Genomic DNA, 25,342 nt, shown 5'->3' on the forward strand with positions numbered 1-25,342 from the left:
TTTTTCCCCTTGTATAATTAGATATTCATAGAGCACAAATGATTTAATTTGTTACTGATGTTTCACTCAAAAATTTGCATAAACCCTTGGCCACTCAGATGGACTTATTCACACCACTCTAAAATCCTAATGGTATTACTGACAAGGAGCTTGAAATTATTTTCCAGACCAGTAAAGGCCAGTTCTTTCCTTCTATCCAAGTCAGCAAACATGATCTCATTTTTTCTGTGCCATTACTTTCTGATCAATATTATTGAACAATTCAAAGAGATTACAACTTCACACTGCTTACTGAGAGCAACGCTGAGCATTACAGGACTTGAAAGACTTACTTGGGTTAACAGCACTTAGGGCTAAGAGAGATATTCTGATCTCTAAACGCTGAGTACTAGATGGGGAACTTGATGGTAACCTCTAGTCTATACAAGATGCAACCAAAATATGACATCTAGGAAATATGCAAGTACTCTATCGTTTATCTCTGAGAATGAAGAGAAAAAGACAAAAAAAAAAAAAAAAGGAGAAAAACCTGCTGTGTTGAAAAATCAGCATGTGGCTGCACAGTTGGTTATCCTGAGCACAGTTAGTGATAGCAAGAAGGACCCAGAGCTTTAGGGTAGAACCTGCAGGCTGAGCAGGTGATAAAACAAAACCCACTACATATATATGAAAAAGATACAGGGTAGCAAAAGCACAAATTATAACTTAAAAACACTGTCAAGAGAGCAAATAATATGGAAGAATGTGATTATACATTACCTCTACTTCAACAGCAAATTACAGCTGAATATTTGCAATCGCCTTTGGTATAATTTTCTTGTTAGGGACTATCATGGAAATAAACTCAAAATAATTGTTCCTTAATTGTCAGTTCCTCTCCAGGAGGATAGCTGCATTCAGCAGTTCACACCAAACTAAACAGAAGTACTTACTGATCCTCATTTACTTCATCTCTGTGATCAGTTTCATACACTTAATAAAAAACAGAAACAGCGGACATGTATTTTAATGTAAACTCAATATAAGCAGTGCATAGATGCTCCTCTTTATTCAGTGATCCCAGCCACTGCTTACCCTAAAACACCTACAGCTTCATCTCTTCAGCTTTCCAAGAACTTATTAAAAAAAATTTAAATCTGCATCTATGGTTTTTAAAAAGTTCCAGAGAAGAAGCCTATTCACTACAGTGGAAGCAGTTAACAAAAGATTCATCGCAAATGATGAATGCAAAGTCATAGGCTGCTATACTTTGTGAAGAGGTATTATGAAATGAAATACAGCATACCTTTTGGCCACGCACACGGCATGAGACACAGTGGCTGCCAGTTTTTGCTAACAACTACAAGAATGCCAAAAAATATGAACCTTCCAGCTACAATCACTGTGGCATCTGCTACCACTTCCTCTGCGAGCTGAAGGCCACATGTGAGTTCAAAATTACACAGCTTGAGTCCTCTGAAGGTAATATCATTTGTCACACAGAATGATGGTCCTCTGATGAAGTCACTTGCTATAAGTATGGCTAAAAATTACACATAGCTGGGAACAGAAACATTATTTTCATTTAATGACGCAACAAATTGTTTCAGCACATATGAATTAATTGCAAACTATACATTATAAACCTAATTCGTACAATCTCATGTGGGAGTTTTCCTTCAGAAAAGGCTTTTCATTTAGTCCTGCACACTGTTCTGCAGCATAAATGCCACCTGAGAAAAGAAGGGAGCAACATAAGCTGACATCACATTGTACACAACTTGTCCTAACCTACACTGCCCCTTAAATCACACTAAGCCAAACATCAGCTAATTCAGTTATTGGCAACTGTGTTGAGTCAGTTAAATCACAGTAACATTTTGTATCGTATGATTACACCTTTAGATTCTCACTTCTTTTTTTTTTTTATTTTTTATTTTTTTTACAGTATGTATATGTGATTATTAAGTTTTGATGTTCACCTTTTGCTAAGAAGACGGCTGAGTACAGTTTACATATTAAACTTTGGAAAAATATTCCACCAATGTATTTCATATCTTTTCTACCCTAGTCAATGTTTGGTAGAAAAGATGTGAAATAAATTAGTGGAATGTTTTTTCAACCTCAAAACAATTCTAATTATGTGAGGTACTCTATCACAGAGAACCCAGCAACACAAACTTGTTAGAAGAGGGCAAATCCTCATAAAGAAGAATAACATGAAGTGTTTAATAAGCCATGGTGCTCCACAGAATTCAGGTATGAAGGGAGTGGCAATCACCAGGAAGAGAATCTTAGTGCCTCAAAGGGAGTTAATATGAAATAATCTCCTGAACTGTCACATCCTCCAAAATAATACAATAGTACATTGTACAATTAGTCGCTTCATCCTCCAGTATCTTACTGGCATGGACAAAACCAACATTCTCCAGTGTCTTCAGATCTTGCTGATAGATAGATCAGACTCTTCAGCAGTGTATTAGTTGAAGATGAGTAAGCCTCAGAATAATGAAACCTTTTAATCTTTCGATCTCATTGGAAAGTAGGATGAAGAAATGGATTTTACCCTAGCAGTGCTTGTAATTTATCAATTAATCTTCCCCCTTCCCTCCCTCCACTCCAACTGGAGACCAACAGCAGGTTTGCAGCATTTTGCATTTTTGACAGCTTTGATTAAGGATGGATGACTGCCCTCTGCATGCTTGAGATAGGTGTGAAATGCTGAAATAGAAGCTGGAGCCCCACAGCAGCCTTTCCACTTTGTGCACTGTGCTGAACCGAGCTGCAGAGAGTACAGTCCCTCTCTGTTTAGCAATGCAGATTGCTCCTGTCGCTTCTGCAGCTCTCTGCAACTTTATTCCTCCCTAAAAAAAAACACAACAACTTTTTGCTAGCAGGGAGAGGGAAATTAAGCAGAAAGGAGAAGTGGTATCTCCAGAGATCTCCATGGTTGAAGACTACTGGACAAAAGTAGGTCCTGCTTCCCCCTACACCAATGTCACAGTTCCTAGCAGAGTCACCAGTACCAGCTTACAGGCCCTGGCTCCAACTGATTGAAGTGATTCTCTCACTTCGCCCCACCATCATCAGCTGCAGAGGGCCTGGCAGTGCACAGTCTGCACAGCAGCATGAGCAGGCAGGAAATAATAGCTCTGAAAAAGGCCTCGAAGCGTTCATCTTAATAATAATTTCTTCCATAATACAAAGGAAAATGTTTTTTAAAGTACTACATCCCAAGATCATCCACATTCATAAAAACATAACTTGTCCACTGATAAACATTTCACAAGAATGAAGTCTTAGAAAGAATGCAATGTCTACCTTTACTTCTACCTACAGACAGGAAGGTGCACATCCAGTTAAGAGGAGGAACAAGAGAGATGTCCATCATGGAGTAGGCAAAAGAGAAGAAAGAAGCATAAAAAACAGAATATTATATCACTGGCCATACTTATGAAAACAAGAAAATGAGTGTATTTATTCAGCAACCAAATCCAACAAAACACAATCTTAAGGAAAAAAACAAGAAACACACCACAACTAAAGCACAAAGCAAGGCTTAAAATGACAGCAAAACCAGCAACTGCCTGGTTAAGCCCTTTGGCTTTAATTTGATTTTCTTCTGAGAAATGCAAACCTCTCATGCAATAGCACAGCAGCGATACGCCTCATTCCACGTCAAATTCAAAACAGCAAGGAAAACAACAGAGTAGGACAGACAAAAATAAATCTTGTGATAATATATTCACTAAACACATTTCACCTACCAAAGCTAATGTGTTTGTATATAATGTTGACACTGCATATTTACACATATATACATCTACATATTTTATACCCATCATTTTCATAGGGAGTAAATATTTATTAAAAGGGAATATCTGCGAGTTGGTTGGCAAAAAAAGAGAACCCACTGTTCCCTGACTGACACATCATGGATAAATAAGGGTGGTTTCTTCAGTAAGCACTATCACTCAGCCATGAGTATAGCTGAACAACAAGAGGTCATAGAGAAGTAGCTCAGTGCTGTAACCAGAACTTAACCAGATGTTTCATGCAGCAAGTACCATGGTCTTGACACCTGGTCCCAAAGAGGTTAATTTCCTACCACATGGGAATGCTAACTCACTGAACATTGAGTCTCAGCTTCATTTCTGTTTCTTAAGCTCTAATGACCTCATAGGAGACATCTGCCTTGAACTACAAAATAAAAACTGCTTATGTCCTCACTATCTCTTACGTTTCATTGAGATATTATGTACCTTTAATTCAAGTAACTAATTACTTTTGAGCCTTTACAGGCACTGTGATTTTCAGATGTGGCAAAAATGGAATTCTGTACATCTAGACTAGAAAAGCCTCATTGGTTGCTAGCATGGTTGTTCTAGCACATTGTGCATTCTGGGAACAAGTCTCCTTGTCCAGCTCTGAAGTCTCTCTCCTCACAAGAGAATCAATTAAGACTTCAACAATCTGACAGGTGCATTCACAAGACCAGAACGCATCACCAGTGCTGCTAACTCCTCCCTGTGTACCTGTGTGAGAAAGATGCTGACACTGTTGGGAAAATCAGAACCACCACCATTTTGCCTCACACTTCTGCTCATCAGCTTCTCGCTCCACAACTCACTATTGCAAAAGAGACTAATGATGCCATCATGTCACAACAGATAGATTCATAACACAATCCAGTCTGAGTTATTAAAACATGAACTCTGATACAGGCATAGATCTCACTTGTAGGCCAGCCTGGGGTTAGCCCTGTTCTTTTTCTAAACCATTTTGCTCTGTGCATGAGTATTTTAAATTGCAGATATAGGACATACAGGCCATTATACACAATTTTCCTCAGGATTCATAATGAAGTAGGATCATGCCACAAGGGCTATTAACATATTTTTTGTGATAATTGCACTCTTAAAGACCAACATTTAGGTTTACATTTACCAAGAAGGAATGGGAGTCATTGCAGCTGGCACAAGAAATAAATGGAAACTCAGGTAGTCTGCGTGGAGGGCAAAAACACCCCTCCTTATTGTCAGTGAAATCATTTCATGCTCCCCAGACTCACTCCTGGGTCCCAGGCTGACAAGACGCTACAGTTCCCAGGCAAAAATGCAAATGATTTGACTGGCACCCAGCAAGCCCGGCTCCTTTTATCATGCAAAGCTGAACTCAAAGAAGAGGCACAAAGCTCTATTCATGATGAGTGACTGAAACTAAGAAAAAGTGAAAGGACATACCTTGTTCACCCATCATCAGGTGTGAGAGGCCTTTGAAAAAGAGAGAGAAAAGAGAGGAAGTAAGAAAAAAGGAACAAAACAGAGAAGAGGCAGCAATATATATACACACTCCTTGCCGTTCAATGCCTCTCAGATTGGAGCTCACATACTTGAGGTAGATCAAGTATGGGTGTAGCACACAGGACACATGCGATTTCAGGTGCTGCTTTCCATATTGAGCAGGAAAGCTTCCATCACACATAGAGAAAGAGGGCTGTCATTTGCAGAATGGTATCTAAGGCTCATCACATTCCCTGGGGAGTGACACCAGAGGCACTGCACACCCATAAGGCTACATGGACTGGGATATCCCCAGGGCTCCAGTGGGGCTCCAAGAGGGAGCGTTGTTTTCTCTGGAGAGCTGGAGAAATAACTTCCCTCTGCTGGAGATCTGAAATTCAAAGCTGCGGTGGTCAGTGAAAGGGAAGCCATAGTTCAACCACATCTGCCTCAGAGGAAACATCTAGTCTGAATGCACTTACATATAAAGAACCGCAGACTCACTCAGGTTGGAAAAGATCTTAAAGATCATCAAGTCCGACCACAACTTAACCATACTACCCTAACTCTAACAACCCTCTGCTAAATCATGTCCCTGAGCACCACATCCAAAGGGTTTTTAAACACATCCAGGGTTGGTGACTCAGCTACCTCCTTGGAGAGCCTACTACAGTCCTTGTACTACCATTCTTGTAACGAAGCATTTCTTGATATCCAACCTAAACTTACTCTGGCACAACTTAAGGCCATTTCTCCTCATCCCGTCACCAGTGAGAAGAGACCAACCCCGCTCTTGCTATAAGCACCTTTCAGGTACTGGAAGAGAGCAATAACGTCTCCCCAGAGCCTCCTTTATGATGGCTTTAGCATGTATTTTTTGGAGCAGATCAACACTCCTCACACACTCCAGTACATCAGTTCTGGTAAGGACTAATAGAAGTACACCCAACCTTGTTTTAGTTTTAAACCACTAATTAAGAACTGGGGATGCAACTTCTGAGCTCTATCGCTAAAGCTACTCTGGTTTAACAATTCAAGGTAAGGCAAGGAAGCAGCACAGCTGTCAGGTCAATGGTCAGTTAGCTTTGTGGCACATTACTCACAGAACTTACATATACAAAAATCAAGTCCTACCAACTTGAGCCATGAATGATACCTCCCACATATGGTTCCCCAACCTTCTCCTCAGCTTGATTCCACTTCTACATCTCCTATCTCATGCAGCACTCATGCAGAGATTTTGGTGTATGCATAGATATGAACGCACAGCCATCCCTTTCTCAAGTGAGTTTACTGATCAAAGCTGTGACTTTTTAAATTTCATGGAGACTGAGAGGTCAAATGAATTTATTAGAATGAAATTTTTCAACAAGCAGCATGCTGAGTTTGAATGTGTTTATTTATCTCTCCTTTGTATTTTCTTCTGCATTTATTGGAGAAATCTAAAATCGAGATCATCCCAAGAATGTGTTCACCCACAGAGAACTCCAAGTCAGATAAGGGGATTTATAATTGTACAGTCTAAGGAATGCAAATATCTTAACATTCTTGAAGATTACTGTGGATTTAGAAAAATAATCAGAAACAACATAGCTTTAGATTTTTTTTTAGTTTAGTTTTAGCTATAAATAAACATAGCAGATTTGATATTGCAAGATGTACTTCTGCTCTACACTACAAGATATAATTTCAATGATTAGTATTTCTGTGCTAAGAGGGTAGGTTGTATTTGTGCCTGTATTTATGGCCACTGAACCCATCATTCTTAAAAGGCAAATCTTAGCTCTACCCAACTAAGCACTTGAAAGTCATTGCAAAAGCCACTGTAAAAGGCCAAGAGATGACAAAAAAAAAATTGTTAGGACCAACAAAGCACAGAGGCCCAGTAGCAATGGTGTCCGGTTGGGGACAAGGGACACAGACAAAGAGAAACCTCCAGAGGGTAGATGGCAGAGACCTGCACTAAACACTCTGAATCACACCCAAAGTGTAAACTCTTTCTCTCTCAAGAAGCCAAGAGAAGCTATAAAAATACCCAAATGTCAGGAACGTCAATACCACTCCCGTTCCCATCCTCAGAAGGTCAGTGCTGCATGCCCCTTCTGCCAGTGTCATCAGCCACAGTCCAAAGTCCTTCACCTGCAGCCCAGAGTCAAGAGCACTTCCCAAATGCATTTGTCCACCTGGCCCTCAGCTTGGACTTGGTGCAAATGTCTGCCAGAGGAAGTCTCTCAGGGAAGCCTTCTGACCTTGCCTCTTGTCAAACAGGAATTATTGCAGCTTCAGCACCACACGTTCCGCTCCATCTTCTAGTACAGACTGGGCAGCAGAAGCAAAGAGACTAAGGAAAAATAAGGTGCCTCCAAAATGCAATTTTCTCCTTCATCATCATTCCTCTGAAAACTCTCCCTCCTTGTATTTTAGAGTAGGAATGAAAATGAGCAATTTTTTCCCCAATAAAATGTCATAAATAACCAAAACCTTCCACTTTGGAGAGCTAAAATCTGTGACATTTGCAGATTGTGTAACAAAAGCCTCAAATTAGTCACAGTAAAATCAACCAAGAAAACATGAACTGACACCATTGTTTCACCTTTAGATCAGTTTCCAGATATGACAAGATACTATATGATTTTCATATCAGAAAAGTCAAAGTCATCTTAAGGTGGCAGGGGGTAGCACTTGCTGTTGTATCATGAGGGCATCCAATAAATTAATGCAAGAGGTCTGAGGAGTATGCAGACCTGAAAACTAGACCAGATTTTGTCAGAAGAGTGGGGACATCTATCACCATGCTATTCGGGCATCCAGCTCAGCCAACTGAGAACACTAAATGAACTCATCAGGTCCCCCAAATGTGTTATTCACATGTAGAATGGCTGCTTGTGTCAACAGGCACCCCATTCCAGGAGAATCCTTTCTGAAATCACACCTAAATTCAGGTGAAACATGCACTGTTTCAGCTTTTCCTTTTAATCTTACATTTTTTCAACAGGAAACCTCAGCTGAAGCTTTAGGGTTGTAATCCAGCAGAACACAACTAGGAAAAGACTGAACCGTGGTCAAGAGCTGAGTGTTTTTTTCTGAACAGTTGTCATTATTCCTACAGTAATCTATGGGCTGGGCACAATTACTTCCCAAGAATAATAGTGGGCAGCAAGTGCTCTGCAAGGTTCAGAAAAATCACAGAACAGAAGTCAAAATCAGGGAGCTGGTAACTTGCTGTTCCTGAACTTCAAATGTGAACTACAATAAGGACAAGTACACAGCTTTGGAGGGAAGCTCTCATCAGGTTTCTTAGATAATGATAAGCATCTGCTTATCATATAACTCTGCACGCTGGCCATGATCTATGCCTGCTACAACTGACTTTTCCTATTTAGCCTTGGAAGTTCTTGTGGGTTTTTTTTAATATTTCTTTAACCTACTACCAAATCAATATTATTTTCTTAAAGGTTAATATTAATCTCCCTTGATCTCAAAGCAATACTTCAAAGAACTGCTTTAAAAAAAAAAAAAAAAAAAAAAAAAAAAAACAGTGAACCATCTGCTTTCCATATCAAAATAGTAGAACTAAGTGGCTCTAATTGTATAAAGTATCAAGGTCCAATGCTGGATTCTTATGAAGCCAGAAGGACACTTCTAAAAGTAACTTCAGAGTACAATTATATGAAAGTGCAATATAATTAAGCAGCAGACTTATCTTTAAGAATTTACTAGGGGCAATCTGCGGAGTAGAAGAGAGCATGAAGGAAACCTTGAAGTCAGTCTGAACCTCACCTCTCACTTCCCCTCCACACTGAATTTGGGTACTTAACATTTAAAATGGAAAAATAAAGCCACAAAAACCTAAGAAGGTAGGGAGAGAACAAAGCACAGCTGACAGCGACAGCTGACTGCAGCAACAAAGGAAGATGGACTCCCTCATCTAGTTAATTACAGCCTGTCCCATGATACTGGGCCTATGCTCTGGAAGCTGAGCACATGTGTGTGCGTGTGCATGCGCTGCTGAATTGTTCTGCTACAGTGGACAGCATTGAGATTTCCCTTGTAATGATGCTGCCAGACTAACAGCTCAAAAGCTTGTAATGGAGGAAAAAAAGGCTGTCAAGCAGCAGCAGCCGGCCAGTTCTCCCCAGGGACAGGATTGTCCACATACGGTATTTTCCTGGGTACCAGATTCCATGACCCATTCAAGCAGGAACAGGGCCAGATGCAGTATGTCTGAGGCAGGGTATAAAGCCCTGGGTCCAGGATACACATGCAAGTCCCTTATGGAGTCAATGAAGGACCATGGCTTCTTCAAAAAATAAAATAAAATGACACCTTCAATAAAGGAAAGCATTTGCTGAGTGATGGGCTCTGTTCTCTACACCTCCTTTCCTAGAACAAGAACTTGTTCAAGAAATAAGCTTATTTCCTCTCTGAACCTGCTACATCATCTCAATCGGCCATTTCCACTTTTAGTTAGGAAGGAGAGTTTCTTCCCTGGGGTATTTAGGATAAAACGGGCATCTTGAGGTTTTCTAAATCTCAAACTGCAAGGAAGCATCCCTAAGAGAACCCACATCCCAAAATCTGTGTGTTCCCAGCATGGTCAAAAATGGGACTCGGGATAAGGAGCAAAAACCCTGTATGGAAGGATGCGAAGAGATGGCTAAAGAAGAAAAATCATCTGAGATCTAGTTCAAATTTTCAACCTGCTAGACAGGTCAGTTCTGCCAAGAGGATGACCTGATTTGCTGGCTGCTGGCATTCGCAACACCCAGTTCATATAACTGAGCAAGCAGCAGCATAGGCTGGGGAGCAGTCGTTTTTGTTTGATTCATCTATGAGGTGCTCAACAGCCAAGGGGCCTGCAAGAAGCCAGCTGGGAGCACAGTTCTGTTATTGTAGCTAGAGGCCCACTTCCAATCCAATTACACATAGCAGCTGTTCTAGCTCTTCTTTTCCATCCCCTTCGCTTCCCTTGCTATGTAATTCCGGAATAGGTTTTGTCATTATCAGGGGCAGTAAATCAGCATGAGTGACACCAAGTTTGAGTGATCAAAAGAGAAATGGCATGAAATGGGAGCCGAAGAGAAAGTAGTTTATCCCATGATCCATGGGCAGAAATAGAGATCAAATCATATGGGAAGGCTTAGGAAAGTGGTGTCTGAAAGCATGAAAATACACATGCAAGTGTTTGCAAAGATGACTGTACGCACAAAAGAACAAATGAAGGAAGCAAGAGCTGAGGGTGAATGTGTTTTCTGGACTGCAGATAAGCTGTCTGTCAGTGCAAATCAGAGCACCTGACCAAACAGGTGTAACAGTAGGAAAGGAAGCACTATAAAGCATGGAAAGGGATTCCTCAGCTTAGAAATGAAATACCTGAGAAAATATAAATTCCCAAATAATACAGAGCAGGTGAATGGGGCAATTTTTTTCCCCGTTTGTCAGTAAATAAGGAGTAGGAGTCACCAAATTAAATTCTCGGCTAATAGCTGTAATAAGAAAACTAATAGTTTTCTTCTTTCTGAAGAAACTATCTTCCACAACTGCCTAATAAAACAACAGGCCACTGTAGAGGAAAAACATATAAGCAGATTAAGGAAAACAAAAACTGAAAGTGTCCAAAGAAAACAGGTCCCATGGATGACTGTAATACATCATGATTCAGATCCAATGTTGTCAGGTCAGAAAGTCCTTAGGGCAGTGATTACCAGAAACATAAAGGTATGTCAGACAAAGATCAGCACTAGCTTTGTTTCTTAAATTCGTTCAGAGCATCTACTTTCAGAAAAAAAAAAAAAAAGAGGCTTCTGAACCTGATATTCCCGTTCTGAACACAGTCATCACTACTGCTATTTTCTTGCAAATGGACGTGGATAGAGCTGAAAAGCATTAACATTCCAGTACAAGAGAATCCCATTTGTGGATACCACATCTGCAAAGGACATGGAAAACAAGAACAGTGGTAGCATCTATGAAAAACATGCCGTTACAAAGAGGTTTTGACCTCCTGCAGGAGTGGCATCGAAGGCATGGCACAGATGGCTTCTGCTGTTAGCTACCTAGTACCTTCTGCAAATGGGAAACTTCAAATAGATTGACACACAATGCACATATATTCATGCCCAAGAAGCGGAATTCACCTTCAAGGAAGAAAAACTCAACATATAGGTACTGCTTAAATAGAGCCCAAAAGGTTAAAAAACAGACCAAAAAACTGCTAGTACACTTGTGCTATCAAGGGCCTCTGTACCCCTATGGAAGATTTGCTCAAACAAGGACTGATTTCTCCTCAGGGCCCTAGCTAACTTGATCATTTCTATAGGGTTGTGTCCATTCAGTTCATTTCTACTGCATATTTCTGTTTACTTTGAAAAAGACCAACTCCTCTGTGCCTTGCAGGAACTGCATCCAGCAGAGCCTTGTGCTGTGGTCTCCTCTGCAGCCAGCCCCAGCCAATTCACAGCCATCTTCTACTGGGGGATTAGCTCTGACCAGTCTATTTGACAAGAAAAGTCATTTAGTTAATCAACGGTCTCTTTACAGCCCTTCTGCTGTCTGTGGATAAATAGCTACTGGTAGATCATAAAATCCTTAATTTATCTCACAAACAGTGAATGGTTAAAGCAACCATTCTGAAGAAGCCTGAGGCTCCATCCTCACAACCTGGGTAGCTGGATGTCAGGGCGGAGCTAAAGGCTCCACACAGCTGAGTAGAGGCAAGGTCCACACCCAAACCCATGAGGCAGCTAAGGAATGCAGCAGTGCCTGTGTCCTTCCTAGGTGCAGCTGAGCAGGTGGATTTGATGTCTAAGAGCAAGCAGTTACAGAGCCTTACAATGAGAGGTGGAAAACTGTCAGAATGAGAATGCACACAGATGACTGTGACAGCACGTGGAAAAAGAGCATCCAAGTGCGACTAGAAAGCCATGTGAGAAAGAATATAAGCAGTGAGAATGAGAATGTGTATAAATGATTAGGAGAATAAAAAAATGCACATCCAGAAATGCAAATGACAAGAATAAGGGGGCAGTGAGGCAGAAGAGCCCATGTGCAGAACAGAAAGATGAACTGCTCCATAGAGCCCATAGCATGGTCCTGGCTTTGTTGTGCTGCCTCTCTCTTCCTGGGCTCCCTATCAGTGATGCAATTCTCCTCTGCACACCTTGGAGATGGCACTGCTACTGTGCAAGACAGCACTTGCTCATAGCATATCCCAGTAATAAGATATCTGCATATTGGTAGAACATAGCAAGGCCATAACTCCTCTGTTCAAGCATCCTCCACTGCCATAGACACCAACAGCTTCAGGTTGTGGTGGGGATAACCTGTGACACTGAGCCTCTGGTACTTGTTCTGCCAAACCCTCAGACCCTGAGATGTCAGGAGTCCCTGGACACCTTGGACAGAAACAGGAAAGGTACAAGTTCAGCCCTGCAGGTTACGGTGTACAGAGCCTTTTTTTTCTTTGTCCGCTTTCATTCTTATTACTATCACTTGAGATGCACACAGACTGCAAGAAATCTTAGTAGAACAAGAAGGTGACCAATGGCAGTAGTTCAAAGGGATAAAAAATTGACTGAAATTACTCAAGCTGCTGGCCCTTGCTGCACCTTCCTGAAAAGTTTCACAAAACCTAACTGTCCACCATCAGAAAAGAAGTAAACTGAAACATCTCATTCCAGGCCCAAGTTTGGTTTAGCAAATGTTATGCACAAAGCGAAGCTTCAATTCTGCCACCATCCCACCCCAGCCCTGGCAACGCCACCACTTGGTCCTCATTTCCATTTCACATAATCAGGTGACACTGCCTGAGCACGAGGTAAAAATGAGTTTCCTAAGCTTCAGTGGCCAGCTGAATAAGGTTCTCTAGTTCAGTTAACTCCTGCAGCTAGAGCTGGGGAAACCAGATCCTTGCAACAATGAGAAAGCAATTGAGAGACAGAGGCTTGGAGTTCTCTGTGGTAAAATGCTCCCTGTGGGAAGAACTCCCCAAATAAGTGATGCAATTCTTTTAAATGAATCATTCGCACACCATAAGGAACAAAGGACTTAAGACTTAAGTAAGATCATACATTTACATTTGGCCAGAAACATCCTCTTTTTTTTTTTTTTAAACCCGATATAAAATAATAACAATAAAACCCTGTGTTAGCAGAAATGATCATCAGGAGGTTTTCAGCAGGACTGGCAAATGGAGTGAACTACACTGGGAACAGGAAAACAACTGAGCTAGATTTGTATGCCTGCACATATCCGTATAAGAAAAACTGTATATAATACGGTCTTTGATGCCATCTTATTAGCAATAGAGCCAACTATTTTAATGCCATCTTCATTCAGAAAACATCCCTTTAACTGACCAACACAGCATAATCTCCAAGGAGGAATGCTTGTGACTTTCTCTGCTATAAAAGTCCTTCTTTCATCACAGACCTTACAATCTAGATCCTGTGATGCCCAGTATGGAGATCTGTGCTGAACACTCCCAGGAGGACAGGTGAGGCTTCTGTCCTTCGTAAGTGCCCACCACCACTCCTCAAAGTGCAGCCCTTCAGCTCACTGAAGGTAACACTTACCTGGAATGTGATTGACATCTGTCGAGGTATTTTCATGGCAAGCAGAAGGGAGAAAAGGAAAAGAGAGAGAGAAGAGAGAAAAGCCATTAGAAACTCACACAGCAACTCAGCATCCTTGCATGGAAATCAATTTCATGCAAAACCAGAAGTAATTAGGTTTGTTAGAAGGCCACCCATCTGCAGCCAAGCACCCAGCCATGCAAGGGAGAAGGCTTTGAATCCCTTTCCACTGTGCATGTAAAAGTGAATCCACCATCGTATCTGTCCGGAGAGAGTTCCTGGAATCAGATAGACCCAAACCACATCAGTTCCTGTAAGAACATTGGTTAAAACATTCCAGTTTTCACACACAAATGCAAAAGAAAGAAACAAAACCTACCTGTCTGCAGTAGGTTTCCAGTGCACATAAATTCAAGCAAGTTTTCAGATCAAAAGGAAAAGAACCTGCTCCCCTTTTATGAGGGGCCATGTGAATTTATGACCAGGTGCAAGACACTCAGTCCCAAAGTCCCAAAGAGAACCCATTCCTTTTCATTCCTCCTGCCCATCATTCTCAAAAAAATCCCATCCTTCATTGCAGACAGCAGTAGTGGTGGGGAAACGAGTGTCATGGGTTGGCACATCCCACGCGTTGTCTTTTCCCAAGATGTAGAATTCAGACCAAATATCATTCAATATTTTTTCATCCATTACACACTACCACTTTTTGGACTCAATCACATAAATCCCAGAATAAATTAGTCTTTCAAAATACACACGAGCAAGGCAACATAAGTGAGGATAATGATCACAGAAAAGGTTTATCTTTGAACGTAGAACATGTTTGTTTGTTTTTGCAGAGCCCATCAATCCCAGGAACATGCTTAAAAAAATACGCCTCTTACATCTTTTTTAGCATCCCATGCTTTGTCTTGCTCTGAATAGCCACAGTTAAAACCCCATGAGGGAAGAACCTCTGAAATTTCAGATCAATACCATAGTTCCGAGGCAGCCCTCCAAAGAAAGACATGAACTTGCTTGTGGAAACAGCGGGGCCAAGTCCCTACATAGCATTCTTCCTTGGAGGCTTGAACCTTGCCCAGGAACTGTGCTGTTGCAGGCAGCATCCTTCAGGAAACGCTTCAAAGCAAGACTTTAACCCCTCAGGTTCCTACATGTCCCAGAACATTTCCATCACAAGTCCAGGAGCATGACATGCTGGGTGCTCTGGCTACACACCAAGATCTAAGAATGTATTCTTCCCTGAATAACCCCTCTAACTTCTTCCAGTATTCACCTGTCTAAACCAGCAATGTTCCTGTGAAACCACTTTCCCTTTCTGCCCCAAGACACTTGCATTTTGGGAGTGAGTGATTCCTGGGCATGTTGCTTTCTGTTTATCACTTTATAATGACTCTAGATTCATTTGAGGAAGAGTCCCTGAGGCACACTACACATATATCAAACCATCCTCCACTAAGGAAGTAATAACCCAAACAAAACAATGCACAAACAGAGCAGGGACTGCTGCACCACCTCATTTAATTTCCATAGCTTGTACTAAATATATATATGCCAAATCTGATGAGTGGTTTTTGTTTCCTCTCCTTTTTTAATACATAGCAGTATCTAGGACCTGGTGTCATGGCACGAGAACCCAGACAGACACCTAGCACTGAAAGTTTGCCTGAAAATCATTGTTTTAGCCAGGAAAAGAAAACAAGCATCAGGCAGCAGTACACACACTAAAGATGGAAGGCAAAATAACGTGAGAGCAGAGCAGAAAGGAGTGGACCCTTCAGTACCATTGCAGAATGAAAACATGATGTCAAAGAAACAAGTCCACAGCAAGACTTCAATGGAGGTGCTTTTGGGAAAAGTTAGAGTTGCCATCAGAGATGATAATCACATATTTCTGAAGTAAAAGATGAAGGAGAGAGTAGTGTAAAACACCACCACAATTGTTACCAATAACCCAGAAGCTGCTCCAATGCCTGCTCCAAATGAGTACAAGGCTCCAGAATCACATGTGCTCTCAGACAGCACCACCATGGCCAGGCTGCCCCAGAGCCCAGGAACAGCAGGCAACACCAGCAGGGCCTGTGCTTCAGGAAGAAACCAGAATGTCTGGGGGATAAAGAGGATCACCAGACAGAAAAGGCAATAAAAGAAAGCAAACCAAGGGTGAGCAAGGGATAAGCACATTAAGCAAATAAGAGAAGAGGCAGTGGGCTGTAACTGATATACTGCTTTAACTAATACTTATTTAACTGTGAGTGAATTAAACAGGTCATGAAGTTGTTAAAAAGAGAACAAGTGTTAAGAGCTACATGAGCATCTTCAAAACATAGTTTTTCAATGCCAATTAACCGGGCAACCAGCAAGGGGATTTCCATTTACCCATATGCTTAATGCAGATGTCTCTAGGAGCAGGCATCCCTGAATCTGATTGGTTTTACACTTAGCTTTCTTTTTCCTTTATCTTTTTGGAAAATTTCCACACAACACAATTTATACGTACAATAATTGCATCAAAAAAAGGTCACTGTTTGCATTTCTGTGACACTTCTGCAGTATTTACCTACCTGGCAGCTGAAGTCATTAGAGCTACTTCTTTTCTACACTAAATACAAAGGGATTTTCTTGTATTGCAGACACCCCCCCATGTGGTATCTGCTAGCAAATGCTGCTTTTCTAATAGTCAAGTTATTTTTTATTTTAAAACACACATGAGAAAGCACTGCTTTCTTTGATAAGACAAAAATGGCACATGCCAGTCAGCCCCCACAAAAGACCCTACAACAAATATAGTAATGGCATGCAATTGGAATTGCCATGACAGTCCCCACAGGGAACCCCGTAATATCTCTGTGGTGCAGGGTTTTTGCTCAGCTTTGGAGCATGATTAAAAATGTGGTTGTATATATCTTCAAAAGGATCCCCTAATCAGTAACGTCTGATGACATGACTTATAGAGGGCTGGTGTCTCCCCAGTTGGAAGAAATCGTTAAGAATAGAGATAGCAAAGAGTCACAAACGAACCATAGCTGGGGAGATTATTTGACTCTCCTTGAGTCCCTGTCATCTGAGGCATTCTCTCAAACTCTCTTCATGTTTTTCTAATTTGTTATTTTAAAATGACCGTTTAAACATGTCAACTCTCTCCTCACCTTCCATCAACATTACCTTCCTCCCACTTCGAGGATCTCCTACCTACCACAAGGATGGAGGGAGTACAGAGTTCCCCAGTGAAACAAGGAGTATGTAGGATTCATGGCCAACAAACAACCTGCGACCATGGGACATACTGCTGTACAGATGGAAGATTTTTAACTTTCTACAGCTCAGAGCATTTCAACCACAGACAGGCCTGCCTCTTCACAAAAGATAAGACAGCGTTTGCTTTATCCTATAAAGAAGAGTCAATTTATTGCATCTTTGTATAGGGCTGAGTGCAAGCCGGTGCTGTTTGCTTTTGTTCTTTGATGCTAATAGCCGGGTTGTAAGAGGGATCAGCAGGGTTCCGCCTTTGTTTGGTGCAGCCCTAGCCATCTGGGTGGGGTGGAAGGGGAAGGAGGAGGATGGCAGTGACTGGGAGGCAAAAAGCAAACGTTACAGATCAGATGACTCCAGTGCCTCTAACAGATACATCTGAAGTATTCTTTTTTTTATTCTAATATCTTTTAGCAAGAAGTTTAGCAATAATGGAAAACATTGGGAGAGCACCCTCTTCTTTCTTCCTGGAAAACAGAAGCAGTACAGATTTCTGGTGCACACTGGCCCTATCAGTACACATCACTTGAACAAATGTGTCAAACTGCTGGGAACCACTGTTGGTGCAAAACTGCAGATTCCTTGTCTTAATCTCCAGAAAACAGCAGTTCAAAGCCAGCTGAGAACATTACTATGATATAAATCTACATTGTATGAAAAACTGCAAATAGATTACAGAGACTGTTTACCCAGGCAATGAGACCAATCCCAAGAACCAAGAATCATCCCTGTAGTGTCTGTGCTGGCACATGGAATAGGAATCTTGTACACTGTGACATTTATGGCTAAGTTGAAGTCTGGCCTCCATTAAATTTATAACAGAGTTGGCATTTAGTGTCATAGCGTCATGATTTCATTCCATATATTTACTTAATATCTTTTGTCTTACCATGGTATCTTTTCACTGATTCCAGTGAAATTGTGACAGATAAACGAGACCAATTATATTTATTCCATTGAACATTCATGATACTGAGACAAATCCAAGACCACTTGAGTCTATGATGTCAGTCACCGAGCTGATGCTGGGATCACAAAGAACGTCACAGTACTAGCAGGTGTAGGCCTTATTGTCTCACTCCAGAAGAACAGGACCCTGTAATTTGTGTTAATGGAGTGTTGAATGCTTCTGACTTCATTCAGTAGAGACAAGTGGTGACACATGCACAAACAAGTTCATTACTATCAATTACTTTTCTCTATGTCCTTTGTCATATAGGATCTCTTAGGCTACAGCCTCTTGAGAATAGTGCTCACTTGATATGTTTCATAGAATTGCATACTTTTGTGGTACTGTCCAAATAACAAATACTTGGGATCCCAAAACACTTATTAGCTGTGAATATGAGGATCATTCATCCAGTACTGAAATGCAGCCAGCACTGAAGTGAAAGACACAGATGTTTAACAGCTTATACAAACGCCAACAGTTTAGTATGTCAGAATTAGAACAATAAGAACTACTCAAAAAGGCAGAAACCTTACTCTAACTTGACTGATTCTATTAAAAATACAATGCTATTCTGAAGCACCTAAGATTTTAATGAGGTGAAGGGATTGAATTTAAAATCTTACCTGAATGAATAACATTTATTTGCTGACTCCCATTCTCTCCTTCATGCTCAGCCCCATTCCACCATTATGAATTTCACGGGCACTCCACAGGGCCAAACGTGAGGTTGACTGGCGTGTGCCTGAACATGTCACCCACCCTAAAGCACACTAAGTGTAAACAGATTCTGTACCTTATAAAGAAAATGGACTTTTTACTACAAAGGGCCGAACCTTCTCCCCTCAGGCAATCAAGATACTCAGGGAAGAGCGTAGCTAGCTGAGAAGACATTTGCATCCAACAACGGACTTGCTACAATTGCCTGGCCACTTAGGAGCACTTTCAAAACAGAACAGTGTAGAGGAATTAAGTACCCCTGCTGCCCAAAAAACAATGCATAGTTACTTTGCTCCAGGAAGAGTGAAAAACAGAACTAAGTCATTAAAAAGTTAGAGAAATGCATTCATAATAACCCCTCTAATTAATTCAGCATCATTACTATTCTTAGATAAAGCTGCTGATTTCATGGCTTTCAGTGAAAGTACCATCCCTTCCCACACATCCCAAAAAATATGTTCATATACAATCCTCTGGGTCCTGACTACATTGCCATGGAAAAACTCTATTGTTCAGTAGCTTTCTATTAAAAAAAAATGTATATATCAACTGGAAATTAATTACTTTGTGCCCTTCAAGCAATCTGTTGATCTTCACTTGAACTGCCCAGAGAAGTTGTCTGATCACTCCAGGATAAGTTTCTAGTGTTTCATCCTAGAGGCCTGAACACTAGAGGAAAAAGATCATTTGCTCCCTATTTTACACAGCACCTCTTTATATCTCTGTTCAGCCAGCTGTGTCTGCAGTCCTTTATAGCACTCAGGGATACATAACTAAAACTTCTGAAGGGCAGGAGCAAGTAGACTAAAACACCACGTACTCCAGATTCACCATAGATCAAATGAGAAGAAACTTCTAACTTTCATGTTAGAAAACATGGTAGCAGTAAGATAGTGGCCCTGGAATGATGTGGCTACTAGGAGTAAGCTACCAGCATGGAGGCTATTAAGAGAAGCCTTCACTAATGTTTTTCATTAATTTTCTAGGTACACCTGATCTTGTCTTGAAAAGACTTGGCCACTGGGGCCTTCCCTAGTCCCATTTCCTATTGCTTCATTATTCTAATTCAAAATACCTTCTCTCTGGGCAACTTCATCAGTACTAGCTGACAGGCACCATTACTAAGAGCTTGGTAATGGAAGAGGGTAAATGCCACAGCAAGGCCAAACTTCTGAAAGCAGCCAGGCCCAGGGACTTATTTGCTGCTTTCAGCAATGAGAGACTTGTAGAGAATGCATCAAGATCAAAATATTTAATAGTTCTTGACAGACTCCACTCTTTCTTTGTATTCGTCTAGTCTCTTCCAGAACTAGAATTGATGTGGTGTGAAACTATGTTCATCTGTTCATTTAAAAACAGCAGCTGAATTTATCACCTTGGGCATCCCCTACCTGTTGCTTTATAAAAAATTATGGGTAATCATGAATAAGAAATAAAGACCGTGTTCACACAGATCAGCTTAAGAGCATTCCACTTCACTTAAGACCCTAATTCCTCACTAGGGCCTGGTGCAGATCCACACCCCCTTCCTTTCTGTTTACCAGTATTGCTCACACAGCCCTATACAGCAGTACTCTGACCTAAAATACACTTTCTGAGACCAAGAAAAGCTATACCTCTTGTAAAGAAGGACTAGAAACAAATTGTGTCATAGAAAAATATGAATACAGTTAGCATGTGTCCAAGAAGGGCGCAGGCAGTACACAATCTTCTATAGACTACAATGTATCATCATTCAATGTTCCATGCAAACAGCAAAGGCCACCATATGGTTCATCATGCTACAAACTGTAAGTGCCAAAGCTTTTTTCCACTTAAGTGGCATTCTGAAAAAAGTAGGGAACTAAATGACTTCTCTGCCTTTAGCTATAATGTCTGGAACCACTATTCACAAACCATTCATATATTATGGGCAGTCACAGGATTATTCAAAAGGGTGTTTTATTTTGGTTTTTTTTTTCATTTTCATAGGTCACCTCCAGTGGCAAGAAGATGATTCCTCTTCCCTCCCAATGAATTCTATCTTAGATGAAATGAAAATATATGACCTTCTAAAATTAGACATAACATACTTCTACCTGTTCTATCACACTTCTGAAATGCTCTCTAGACATCTCTATACCTCCTACCCTCATTCAGACTTCCCTTCAAGGCAGAAGAGCCTTAGGCTTCACAAAGCCTTTCAAAAACTACTTGCAAAACATTTTTATAGGCAGTTGCTTCCTTACATCCTAATTACAGTTGAAACTAGATTCTCCTTATAAGTCTTATTTTCTGCCCAGTCTTGACTTCAACACATATTAAATCAACAAACGTGACACATCCGTGGCTGCAGCACATCAAAAAGTGTGATGCTCACATAATCTGGAGGTGACTCACAGAGCAGACCTTAGGAATCAGGAGCCAGTTTCTCTCCTATGACCTTCCTATTTAAATTGATTGCGGAGGCACAACGCAATAGAAAAGCACAGCAATAGCAGCAGAGTAGCAAGATCCCAGGCTGCAGCAAGTAAGGGTTTTGCAGAAATACTACAGGCACAGAAATAAAAGAAAAAAGTTGCTTAACTTCAGAAAGCCTCAGATAGGCAGAAATTTCCAGCAAAATACCCTTGCCTCCTTTGCCAACCCTTAAATGAGGTCTGGAAAACAGTGGAGCCAGGATCCACCCCTTCTGGTCACTCAGGTGTATTGTGTGCATTGTATGCACCTGAGCTCACCTGTGTTGGCTCTGCTTTCCTGCCAGGTGCTCAATCACTCTTTCAAGCTGTGACTTGGCATTTCCAGGTGGAAAGAAGGGATGCGGATGTATGGATATTCCTACATTAAACATCCTTGCACAAGTACCACCTTGCCCATCTACCTCTTCTAGGATCCAGAAACAAAATAATATTACAAAGTTACCAGGATATAAAGATGACAGGGAGCCTGCTGCTGATGGTCAGCAATGGTGCACTTCCAATGCTGAACAGCACAAAAATAACCTGTTTTGTTCTTAGCAGTTAGACTGAAATGTACCAACCCAAGAAGCTAAAACTGGTTCACTGCAAGCAATCTGCTAGCTGCTCAAAGCACTGTAATAGGGACCACAGTGTTTCACCACTGTATCACTTGCAAGACTGACACAGAGACTGGAAACTGGGACATCATCCACTGTATGCAACAGAAAGAGGGCACCTTCCCTCCTGCTGAATAAGAATCTGCTCGCATGTGGAGTATTTTCAGCTTTCTTTTGTTCTCAGACCATCACCACGACAGCGATCAAAGGCATTTACTACCACCAAATCCAGCACAATTTGTGCTTCTCCATTTCTATCTTATCATCTGAAAAATGATGGATGGGAATGAACTTTGGGTATATTCCCTGTGACACACACAACTCTGAGGATATTCAGTAAATAGTAACGCAAAAACAAAAATCAGTCGTTAACACAGGGAGATTTGGAGAGAAAAAATAATAAAGAAGTTATAAGTAAGCACAGAAAAGGTCTGTTAAGCCTATGAAGTGGTCAAGGCTATAAACAGAAAGGAAAAAAAAAAAACCAAGAAGGAAAACCCACCTGACTCTTACTGTCAGCACTGCTTGCCCCCTATCCAGCCTCCCTTGGAAAATGTCAGTGGCTCTGAAACAAAGGGGAAAACTGCAAGGAAAACTCCATATCCTCACTTCTGCTGCCAACCTAACCTTGCCCGAGGCAGGAAGATAGATGCTGCTCCTCTGGTGAGCCTGTGTGAGCTTTTCCCTTCTCACAGTGAGCTGAGGTGCCAAGCCACAGTGGGAAGGACATCCTATACCACTGCCCTCAGCTGCTACTGCCTGAGCCCTGATCTTGTGCAGAACGTGGAGGGAACCACTCCTTTGCCCAGTTGCACCTTGCATTTACTTATGCTATATGCTAATACTCCTCCTTTGAAATATCACAACATCCCAGGACAGAAGTGATAAAGTACATCCATCTGTGAGGCAAAAGGGTGCCCTATAATAAAAGACTTGGCATTTTCCGCATTAAAAGGACTCACATTAAGAGTCCAGCAGACTCCACTGAGTAGCCCAGATATCACATCATCAAAGTCATTTATAATACGTCCTTATTGGAAAACTTAAATGTATGTTATTACACCTCTGAATCCAGTTCAGACTGAAATAAAACTCACCCTTGCTTTCTCAGTATTGATTGTATCTAGTACTGAATCAAATCTAGACTTGTTACAAGATTCAGCCTGGATTAATTTGTAACTGTTTTGTGTTGGGAGCTTTGCAGAAGACACTGTATTCAAGGAATTGGTGATCTTGACAAGGCCACACTGATCTGTTGGGCCTTGTGCTTAAGGCTCAAAAAGTCCATGTGTTACGAATATCTGCTGTAAGGGAAGCTGCTGGAGTGTCCCACGTAGGCCTGTGAATGGTTAGAAGGAGCGTAGCAAGCAAAACAGAAGGTACCACAGCATGGAAGCAAGAATGAAAATCCAACTATGGTCCATCTGATACCAAATGAGAGCAGGGTTTACTACATTTTCTGAGATGTAAAATTTATGAGTTATCTATATTCCTCTTTCAATTCCATCTTATTAAAATCACTACTTTATTACTCTATTTGTTGTCAGGTCTTTCTTCCTAAGTCCAGAAAAATCCCTGCACCACCAGTCTCTCCCATACACCCACCCACTCCCCAGTGCAGAACAGCTCTAAGCAAAAAACTCCTCAGAAAGCTTGCCATGGTGCTACTCAGCCACCTTAGCTACTTAGCCTCTGGGTTTGGTATAAGTATCAACTAATTATTGATGCATTCATTCCAATTCTAATTAGGATGGAATTTCACTGTGCCTGTAAAGTGAGAACTCTATTTATTACACATAAAAATATATAGTGCATGCTCCTCCAATAATCATCCTAAATACTGCATGAGTAATCAGAAGAAATGCATCTTCTTTTCCTCTCCCTCCTACACCTACATATCATTCTTAGAGTAAACGTTAGTGGGTTTTATTTTTCATGTTATTGCTGTATTTGCTGCCACAATATATATATTTAAATTAAATAGGAGTCATCAAGAGGTTCCATTGGAAGCATTTGCTTTGTTTATTGTTGAAATTTGCTGCTTAGAAAAGAGTAACTGCTGACTTAAGTAAATGTGAAACATAATGATGGGAAACAGCTGCATTCTGCATCTTTCAAAATGCTAAATTTTAGTGCATAAATGTCTAAATGTAGACCTCCAGCCTTCAGCAGGATCCATGCAGATGCAGACCCAAGTACATAATCACAGGTCAGGGCAGGACCTCATACCCACTGAATTCAGCAGATGTCTCTCTTCACTGAATGGATGAGGATCAGACCCCTACAATTACTATTACAATCACTTGCATGAAGAAACAATCCCTCTCTCTCTCTCTTAAGTACACAGTACAAAATACTTGTGATTATTCTTAACATAATGCACATAAGCTCGTACTCAGAACTGAGAACGGCTAGAAATTATGTGGGGGAAAGAGCCTGGCATCTTTTTGGCACTGAAAAAATATTTTAGAATTTCTACTCTTTCTTATATTTGCAAGAAGGAGGAGCATATGCAATAGATGGCTCCTATGCTCATTTTTCTCAGATCTGTTATATATAAGACACTGCTGAGCAACACTCCCATGCCACTAATTCAAATCTACTGTATGTCAATAGAGATGGAAAGTTATTCTTATCTGTCAGTCCTTCCTTGGCCTAAGTGAAAGGAGATGAGAGGAGTCCTCAATTCATATCCTGACTGATATGACTGATCCTGAAAAGCCACCATCATAATTATTGGCTTCCAGCAGTGTACAAACATGTTAGCACTGCACAAACTGAGAAAGCAGAGGCCCAAACTAAGGAGACTGCCAAACACACTGCCAGACACTGACACTAATTGATATCTCACCAGTGCCTTAAGTACAGAAAGAAAGAAGGAAAAGAAAATGTGTTCTAAGTGCAGTATTCTTGCAGCTGAGCTGTGCCATAGCATCAGAGCAGAAACAGAAAACTTCCACCACGTGCTTGTTGCATGCCTAAAGGCTAGATCCTTTCCCACAGAAACTGTGATTCCTCATCAGCTGTGGTCCAGCTCTAAGTCTTCATGCACCAAAAGCATGGAAAAGGGCTTTATGACCAACAGTATATACCAAGCTGTCCCAGTGTTTTTATGTCTCCACATGTGAGATGAGGTCATGGAGATCCACAGCCCTTTTCTTATTCCCCAAAAAATTCAAAGCTCGTACCAGGGCAAGAACCAAGGAAAACTGTTAAACCTACTGTGATTATGTCTTACAGAGGCTCATTCACTGCAAGATGAGTAATCAGTCCCATAATAAAGAGCTAATAAAAACTTTCTTCACTAGGGAGACATAGATCTGAAACCAAATAATAGTCTTTTAAAGAGCAAAGACCCAATTCATCTTTGGGTTTCAATGACAGTTGTTAGAACTATTGCTGAGGGACTTGGAAGAGGAACTGGAAAGAAGGTACTTTTTTTTGGTAAGAACTCTCATTACTAAAAGGTAACAATCTGTTCTCTCTTCAAGAACAAGTGTAAATCCCAACAGAAATGACTGGATATCAGCAC

At 41.0% G+C, this 25,342-nt stretch overlaps 1 protein-coding gene across 3 annotated transcripts in view; it reads right to left on the minus strand.

The window, feature by feature from the left end:
- NRXN3 (neurexin 3) overlaps positions 1-25,342 on the minus strand; it is an 877,901-nt gene that overhangs the window by 834,857 nt on the left and 17,702 nt on the right. For 2 of the 3 annotated variants that reach the window (XM_065751885.1, XM_065751877.1), the window contains exons 2-3: positions 13,835-13,852; positions 5,223-5,252 (exon numbers count right to left, since the gene is read on the minus strand). In XM_065751885.1, coding sequence (XP_065607957.1) covers positions 5,223-5,252; positions 13,835-13,852 — 48 coding nt within the window. Of the gene's footprint in view, positions 1-3,300; positions 3,313-5,222; positions 5,253-13,834; positions 13,853-25,342 lie in introns of all 3 variants that reach the window. The other variant, XM_065751894.1, reaches the window with a different exon arrangement.

This window comes from Cyrtonyx montezumae, unplaced genomic scaffold (genome assembly GCF_038088225.1).
Source record: "Cyrtonyx montezumae isolate F1298 unplaced genomic scaffold, pur_monq_1.0 scaffold_10, whole genome shotgun sequence".
Taxonomy (NCBI): Eukaryota; Metazoa; Chordata; class Aves; order Galliformes; family Odontophoridae; genus Cyrtonyx; species Cyrtonyx montezumae.